The sequence below is a fragment of the Oncorhynchus tshawytscha genome, linkage group LG24 (genome assembly GCF_018296145.1).
Source record: "Oncorhynchus tshawytscha isolate Ot180627B linkage group LG24, Otsh_v2.0, whole genome shotgun sequence".
Taxonomy (NCBI): Eukaryota; Metazoa; Chordata; class Actinopteri; order Salmoniformes; family Salmonidae; genus Oncorhynchus; species Oncorhynchus tshawytscha.
Window position 1 is genome coordinate 18,896,842 of NC_056452.1, and position 8,840 is coordinate 18,905,681.

General features: G+C 41.1%; 1 protein-coding gene across 1 annotated transcript; it reads right to left on the bottom strand.

Moving 5' to 3' along the window:
• Positions 1-1,981: 1,981 nt before the first annotated feature.
• LOC112223495 (Golgi to ER traffic protein 4 homolog) lies at positions 1,982-6,729 on the bottom strand. The gene is made up of 9 exons (XM_024386536.2): positions 6,371-6,729; positions 5,360-5,438; positions 5,144-5,225; positions 4,885-5,034; positions 4,650-4,788; positions 4,401-4,541; positions 4,223-4,298; positions 4,030-4,102; positions 1,982-3,885 (listed from the first exon to the last, which is right to left on the bottom strand). Exons 1-9 carry the CDS (start codon positions 6,511-6,513, stop codon positions 3,791-3,793), a joined length of 978 nt encoding a protein of 325 aa, XP_024242304.2. The 5' UTR covers positions 6,514-6,729; the 3' UTR covers positions 1,982-3,790.
• Positions 6,730-8,840: the final 2,111 nt, after the last annotated feature.

Here is an 8,840-nt window from a genome sequence, read left to right on the forward strand (position 1 = left end):
TATTTTGTCACTGGCCTACACACAATACCCCACCCATAATGTCAAAGTGGAATTGTTATTCAAAATGTTTACAAATGAATAAAAAATATAAACCTGAAAAGTCTTGAGTCAATAAGCAGTCAACCCCTTTGTTTTGTCCAAAATAAATCACTTCAGGAGTAAACATTTGCTTAACAACTCGCATAAGTTGTATTGACTCCCTCTGTGTGTAATAAGTGTCTAACGTGATTTTTTTGAATGACTCCTCTCCGTACCCCACACATACAATCATCTGTAAGGTCCCTCAGTCGAGCAGTGAATTTCAAACACAGACTCAACCACAAAGACCAGCGAGGTTTTCCAATGCCTCACAAAGAAGGGCACCTATTGGTAGATGAGTAAAAATAAAAAAAGCAGACATTGAATATCTGTTTGAGCATAGTGAAGTTATTAATTACACTTTGGTGTATCAATACACTCAGTCACTACAAAGATACAGGCGTCTTTCCTAACACAGTTACTGGGGAGGAAGGAAACCCCTCAGGTATTTCACTATGAGGCCAATGGTGACTTTAAAACAGTTACAGAGTTTCATATCTGTGATAGGAGAAAACTGAGAATGGATCAACAACATTGAAGTTACTCCACAATACTAACTTAATTGACAAGAGTGAAAAGAAGGAAGCCTGAACAGAATAAAAATATTCCAAAACATGCATCCTGTTTGCATCAAGGCACTGAAGTAATACTGCAAATAATGTGGTAAAGCAAGTTAACTTTTTGTCCTGAATACAAAGTGTTATGTTTGGGGCAAATCCAATAAAACACATTACTGAGTACCACTCTCCATATTTTCAGGTATAGTGGTGGCTGCATCATGTTATGGGCATGCTTGTAATCGTTGAGGACTGGGGAGTTTTTCAGAATAAAAAAGAATCGGAATGGAGCTAAGCACAGGCAAAATCCTAGAGGAATACCTAGTTCAGTCTGCTTTCCACCAGACACTGGGAGATTAATTCACCTTTCAGCAGGACAATAACCTAAAACAGAAGGCCAAATCTACACTGGAGTTGCTTACCAAGAAGACAGTGAATGTTCCTGAGTGGCCTAGTTACAGTTTTGAATTAAATCTACAAGACCTGAAAATGGTTGTTTAGCAATGATCAACAACCAATTTGACAGAGCTTTAAGAATTTTGTAAATAATGGGCAAATGTTGCACAATCCACGTGTGGAAAGCTCTTAAGAGACTAACAGCTGCCAAAGGTGCTTCTACAAAGTATCAACTCAGGGGTGTGAATAATTATGTAAATTAGATAGCTGTATTTCATTTTCAATAAATTAGCAAACATTTCTAAAAACATGTTTTCACTTTGTCATTCTGAGGTATTGTGTGTAGATGGGTGAGACAAACATTTTTTTTTAATCAATTTTGAATTCAGGCTGAATAAGTCAATGGGTATGAATACTTCCTGAAGACACTGTACATCCCCTGTAGAGATTGTCTCACCTTAAAACTGCATCTGTTTAGTGCCCACTAAGTGTCAACTAGGCCCCTGGAGGACTGTACACTTGCAGATTTTACAGTATTTCATCAGTATTTCATTTGGACCTAGTAAACTAGGTGTGTTGCCTCCAGCCAATAAGTTACATCAATTGATCAATTCATTTCCAGATTGATATGACACTCCCTCTTCCAGTCTAGACTGATCCTAGATAGGAAGGGCTCCTTACTATGCCATGAACGAACATTATAGATAACTGATTCATACAGTGACGTTAAACTTTACCTCATTTCAAATGATTGTATACTTGTGTATTTCTACTGAAATTACATTTCTCCATTCTGCGCTAACATTTTGTATATTATTGTAATAATGTCTGAACATACATGATTGAAAAAAACAACTAAATTGTGATATTGGGTATTTGTTTTGGCTCCTCCGAAAGCAACCAACTCATTCAAGCCCAGCACTCTTTAAAAAGACTGAGGACAGAGAAGCTATCACCATTTGTGTTTATTTACTCAATAAGTTAATCATTTAAAAAGGCAAACAACCCCCATTTGCATTCAAATGAAATTACCAAAAACCAAATGTTATGTTCACCATGCTGGCTTGCTTGCCAGAGTCCCGGTCTGTCTAAAAAGCCTTTGATCACACATATCCCTCAACTCCGGTAGTGTTCCCCAAATATTCTGCGCATTACCGTACATACGACTCACACACCGGAAGGAATAATATATAGTCAGGCCTTTAATGCTATCCAGGCAACTTATCCTGTTGAGTTTGTGCATTGAATAATGATTTAACCAATGGCATTAACTTATTTTTTTAAGCTGAGATATTTGTAGTGATCCTTTGTGGCTCAGTTGATAGAGCAACACGCTAGAAAAGCCAGGGTAGTGTGTTCTACTGCTGGGACCATCCATACGTAAAATGTACGTACAGAAGACTAAGTAGCTTTGGATAAAAACATCTGCTAAATGGCATATGTTATAGTAGTAACACTTATGGACATCATGGCTATTATCAAAGATGTAACATTATAATAACAATATCTGAAGGATGTGTCTGTTCACTTGGAAGAGTCGTGAGAATTTTAATAGCAGTTATAATTCCAAAATAGATAAGAACCTTTCACCACTCTTCTTAAACATGAATTCAAGAAATTCCCAAAACACATAAAGTAAGTTAACAGTGGAAAATGTCAAAGAACTGGCTTAAACAACCACTGTGTACTCTCTATACACGTAAAAGGAGTCTTCATGTTAGATACTGGGGTATATTTAAACCAAACCATGTGAGATTAATAATTAAGCTTCTGGATATAGACAATATAATTCCACAGTAGGCTGGGATTTTTTTTATCTTAGTATTTTTAAATTTCTTTTTTTTTCTGGTCTCAAACATCTGGACCGACAAAATGGCGCAGTCACCAACTCAATCTGACAATTTGGGGGGGGTGGGCGATGTATTAGAAGACTTCAACGTAACTGATTCGCATTCACATGAGCATGCCAAACACAGGTATATGACCTGAGCATACCTATCTACCAGTGGAGGTTGTTGAGGGGAGGATGACTCCTAATGATGGCTGGAACAGCGCTAATGGAATGGCAAACACATAGAAACCATGTGTTTTATACCATTCCACTCGAGCCATTACCATGAGCTTGTCCTCCCCAATTAAGGTGCCACCAACCTCCTGTGCCATCTACCCGTCTACTCCTGTAGACGTAAACACACGTAATCTTTCATATGGATTATGAGTAATGGTCAAGTCCGGCTTTAGCTTGCAGCCAGGTGTACGATGCCTGACAGGTATGTCTCTCTACACCATGCAACTACCACATTACAAGTTGTTAATAGTAATTCTTGAATACAAATTACTACCTGCACCTGTGGAAGATGCATGGTATATGAGGAGAAACAACAACACTCCCTAGAATGAAAAGGGTTTCTTTGTTGTTGTAGTATCCCAGGCTGATGTGTTATTTTTATGAGTTGAATTATGACTGAAATGAATACACAGCCATTGTTGAATCTTTTCTGTCCCTGTGGATGAGAGAAAATAAGTCCAGGGAAGGAAGGATTGCAGTTGCACTCTTATCCTTTTTAAAGAAACAAACCTACACAGAAAATTGTCCAAAACGAAGGAACAAAAACTATATAAAAAACAAACATAACTCAAACGGAATGAGTTTGCATTTTGGCGCAGTCCAGGCAGTGCTGAGGGGGATAGTTTGGCCTGCTCTTTGTTTGGGTTCTTGTTGGATGTGGGGGGGGTCAGCCTTGCACTACCCTGTGCTCTCAGTCCAGCTCAATGGGGCTGCCGTGCTCCTGTGCTTCCTCTCCCTCCTCATCCTCACCCTCACCTGAGCCCATCAGGCTGTTCAGCAGGTTTCCTGACAGATACAGAACACACTTGAATGAAACACATAAACATACCGTTTCACCAAAGCAGCTTTCAATGGTGATCAGAATGAGTTTGTAAAAATACTGCTTAGTTCATGCCTGGTATTTAAGAGATGACAGTCACAAGCACTTACCTAGCAATCCACCATATGATGAAGACTGTTTGGGTGGCACCCCGAAGAAAAGCTGTCCTATCCTGTCGAGATACTGATGCAGCAGGCAGTCAATGTAACAGGAGGGGTAGAGGAGAAGGGGGGGGGGGGTCATTAGACACCATGCCGAGTTACATTGCTACATGAGGAACACTCATTAAAGGGTCAAGCTCACCTCATTATACATAGGGTCCCTCTTCAGGGAAGGCTGATACTGCTCACATAGCACCGTGAACACTGTTAATTTGCCTCTGCAGAGGAAAACAGAAAAAGTTGAGGCACATTTATGAGAACCTGGAAAAACAGTGTTTTATTCCCTGAAGGTTTTGGTGGTTGAATAAATAAGGCCTTACCCATCCACTGCCAGCAAGAGAAACCAGATAAAGTTGAGCAAGGGCTGCACAAAGGGAGGATCCTTCTCTATTGAGGGGTGTTTCTGTGTATATGTGCTGAACACTACAGATGCACTGTTTTTGTTCTTTAAACAGAGGAACCTGAGCAGGAAGAGGGAGGGGCAGAGGTGAACAAGCGATTAAACAGCAGAACAAGCAGCTTTTGTTGACAGATTGAAAACAGATGAGGGTGCAGGGAGACAGACTTACTGCAGGACGGCCTGTGCCACAAACATGTCCACCTCACTGCGAAAGCCCCGCTGCGCTGAGTACTCCACCAGCATCTGGGCACATCCCTCTCCATCAGAGGAGTGCAAGAAGTGGTAGCGAGACTCACTGTAGTTTTGCTCTAAACAGATAGAATTATATCATATGCAACATCATTTTCATGTTTCCTTGAACAGAGAACCTTGCAGTTTAATGTTCAGAGTTTTCTACTGAATACCTTTCCACAAGGTGACTGCTAGGAGCTGATGCAGTTTGGGGGCGCCCAGCTTCCCTGAGCCACCTGTGGACCACTTGAGTGCGCGGGACACAAATGCTACTCTCTCTGGGGAGTTGGGGTCCATCAAACTGAACAGCTTAGCCAGGTGCTCTGAAATTACAACCCAGAGGAGCTTAACACAGCGACTACGGCACACTGACACAACTGTGTTCATACTGTTTAACTACAATTCATTATACACACACACACGTTAGCTCACCTAAGTCTTCGTCCTCCACCTTCGCCTCAGATTTCTCCAAAGACTCTAGCACCAACATTGACAGGTCTGCAGCACTGTTAAGCTGTGGATGACAAAAAACTGTAATTTGCCACAGAACTCACAACTGTTTAGCTGTGGATAATTAAAATTGCTGTAGCCAATGCCACAAAAACAGCTGAAATGCAATGAATGCCCCAGCGTCATGACTTCTTATACCTGGTTGTAGCTGAAGAAGAGCTGGGCGCCATTGTACATCAACTCCCTGGCATCGGTGTGCTTTGCTTGTGAAATATACCTGTGTCAAACAGAGATGGCAAATGTCATGTCACTGACAAACTGAATTGAAACCAGGCTAAGCAAGTGACAGTATCAAGCAAATGTATTTATAAAGCCCTTTTTACATCAGCCGAGTGACAGTATGGATGTTAGTCTGGTGGTCCCCCTGCCTATGAAATAATGAGGGCTGAAAAGTAATACTCAGTCACTGGGCCAACATTTCTCAATACACGACAGTGAATCGCAGTTAACTGTCAGTTACTAGGCACACACAGTTCACATGTGAAGTTAGGCTACCTGTCATGACAGTCAAAAATATTGAAGTACAACAGTAAGTGAATGAATTACACCCAATGACTGATGACACCATCGCTATTAAAATAGTGATGGAAGGTTAGGAACCATGGGCAATACCAACACCCATAGCTAAATTGATTGTGACTGTGTAGCAAAGACGACTAGCTAGCTAACGTTAGCTGGTTAGGACATGTAAGTTAGCTAAAAGAAACTAGCCTGCTCACGTTGGCGAACTACACACACACTCTAGCTAGCGTTAGCTACTACTTGTAGCTGACATTATTGTTACTGGGCTGGAGATGACAGTCTGATTATCAGTGTGTCAGGTCAGTGTATCTTTACTAAACAAAAACGTACACTTATGGGTAACTAGTTAGAAAAACGAGATGGACTGGCTAGCTAGCTAGCGTATATTGCGACATTAGCTAGGCTAGCTCGCATGCTGTGTCCCATTTTGTGACTTGGAGTGATTGACGCAAAAAACTGTCCAAACAAAAAGAAGGACTGACCCGAGTGGGTGGGGCAGTACCTTGAATATACCAATCATACACTAAAATGTAGGTAGCAAGGTTAACAAGCATAACGATCTGGAAAGGGGAGGCCCAAAAGCGAACTAATAATCTCACCGGGCTAACGAAAATTGAAATTTCTTACCTAAAAAATAAGGTTCTGTACATCTGGTGAGCTTCATAGTAATCTCCCTTTTCCACACTGGCTCGCAGTTTCCCTTCAACCCGCTGCGTTCCTCCACGGTTTCTTGCATTGGAGCATTTCAGAGCCTCCTGCTCCGACATCATTATTGTTTGTTCCCAGCAACTCGGCCCAACAACCAAACGTTGACACTGACAGTGCAGAAAGCGGATACACAAAATATACCTAGCATTGACCCATTTTACTTGCCGTAGTTAGTTATGGTTATGACACAGACAGAATGGGCATCACAGACACGCCACAGGAGTTATAAAGCTGAAGCATCCGTTCAGAACGTTTTCTCACCACCAAATATGGTAGAGAGAGGAAGTCCAGTGGCAAGTAGTGGGAGAGGATGGAACTGAGTGAAACTGTGTCGACATTCTGCAAATGTTCTCATCGATGAAACATCTGATCTCAATACATTTTCTGTTCCCAAAACTAAAATCTGTTACGAACACAATGCATTAAGTTTTATAGACTTTACCCTTTGCCAAAGTCTTAAAAAATAGCGTTGTTTAGAAGGAGTGCAAGGTTTGTGCACATGCGCACTTCACAGAGGAGGCGTTCCCTGAAGGAAATCTATAAATACTGTATCTTTGGCTATGACCTTGTGTTGTTTACATCCAAGTCAGGTACTATCAAATAGAGTCTGGGGCGTTAGTGACCAGATTCCCTGCTAAAGTTAGACCACTTTAATTTCACTAATTTGGGGTTTTTAACACATTTTCACCGTTTTATTACAGTTACCTTTTTTATGTGATAATTCTTTTTTTTTTTTTTTAATCTACGGTCACAATGAGATAGGGTGCAGGCCAGTTTAGTTGAGTCTGCCACTAGCACAGTCGGTGCAGTCAGCTCAGCTTTTTATAGAGACGGTGCCTCGGTCTAGGTCCGACAAAACTTAACATGGCAGTGTTGGCATTAGCAGTCTCACTGGATAAAATACCTCCTCCGTTCCTTTCGTTATTGAAAGAGATTGTGATCACTGGAGATTTTAGCATTTAAATCTTGGTGGGGCAAACAAACAAAAACATGTTTTAGATGCCAGCAAAGCCATGACACAGCACAACACTAAACAATACATTAATTGCACTGTAACTGTTTCAAACGGTGCCCACAAACTGTTAAGGCCTACATAAAGCTGTCCCAACAGCAGAGCTTTCTTTTCAGCACCATGGAGTGAATCCTTACCACTGCTACACCTGGCTATCAGCGGAGCCTTGTCTGGCACAAAAACAGTTCATTCAGCCTCATTTACGGCCTTAAAAAAAACACAGCTGATATGGCTGACTTGCTTAAACAAATGTGGTTTCTATTGACAATTAGGATGTACAAACTATGGCATAAGGGGACAACGAGCAGATTAGAGGCAATCCGTAATTTCGATTAAGACATAATGAGCGAGCTCGGACGGACATAGTCAATGTAACTATTTGTTCAGCACTTTTGAAATGTACAGCAACATAATTCAGAACATGGGCTGTTCTTACAGTATTCTCCCTGTACACCAAGTCAGAACCGTAGGATAAATAAAGGAGTCATATAAGCAGACAATGAAAACTCTTACAATATTCTATGATTACATTTCTCTAAAACAGGCTATAGGGAGAAAGGGACCACATTATTAGGGTGAGGCACATAGGCTGCTAACAGCTTACTACACAACATACACTTATTATTACTTTCTTAGCTACAGTATACATATCTCCCTGGCATATTACATCATTTATGCAGCAGCATACAATACATTTTTGGACTCACCTTGTTGTGCCTTGCTCACTTGAACAAGAAGGTGGCGCGGCTGTCCTTGTGAGCAAATTTTGTCAACACAATTTGTCATCAAGGACTGGCATTCTCTGGATTTATGGTGCTTTCAAGACAACTGGGGGGGAAACAAGGTTGAATCATGACGTCAGTGATCTTCAGGTCGGGGGTCTAGAAAGAGGCCTGAGTTCCCGACTTGGAATTCTGAGTTGGATGACCTTTCAAAATGTATTTTCGCAGTCTGAGCTCATTTTTTTCTGAGTTCCCAGGTGTCTTGAACTCACTGAAGTCTGAGATTTCCCAGTTCCGAATTTCCAGTTGTTCTGCACCCGACAGAAATCATGCTGGATTGACAGCATGAATGTTTATCCTTTTAAGCTTGGAAAAGAGACCCTTAAACCCAGACTTGGACCACATCCCACTCCACTGAATAGCACACTAATGATTGGCTTTCGTAACGCTTGCAGTTAACCGCCACTGATTCCTTCCAAACCACTCATTGTTGAACTTGTCCAATGGCCGATGAGCATGGATACGTTTTATCTATAATTTCTCTTCATATGACAAGGATTGAAAATGATTTTCCGACGTGATTCATGATGATGACTGCTTGTCTAACTTGCTAGATAAGATTTTGAAAGTATGATGTTGACCAGATCATTCCATT

Bases quoted from the DNA above. Each gene is read 5' to 3' on its own strand.
- LOC112223495 (XM_024386536.2), bottom strand. From the start codon at position 6,513: ATGATGTCGGAGCAGGAGGCTCTGAAATGCTCCAATGCAAGAAACCGT. The intron at 4,299-4,400 runs GTAAGGCCTTAT...TTTCCTCTGCAG, and splicing joins CTCTTGCTGGCAGTGGATGG to AGGCAAATTAACAGTGTTCA. The intron at 4,103-4,222 runs GTGAGCTTGACC...CTGCTGCATCAG, and splicing joins GGGACCCTATGTATAATGAG to TATCTCGACAGGATAGGACA.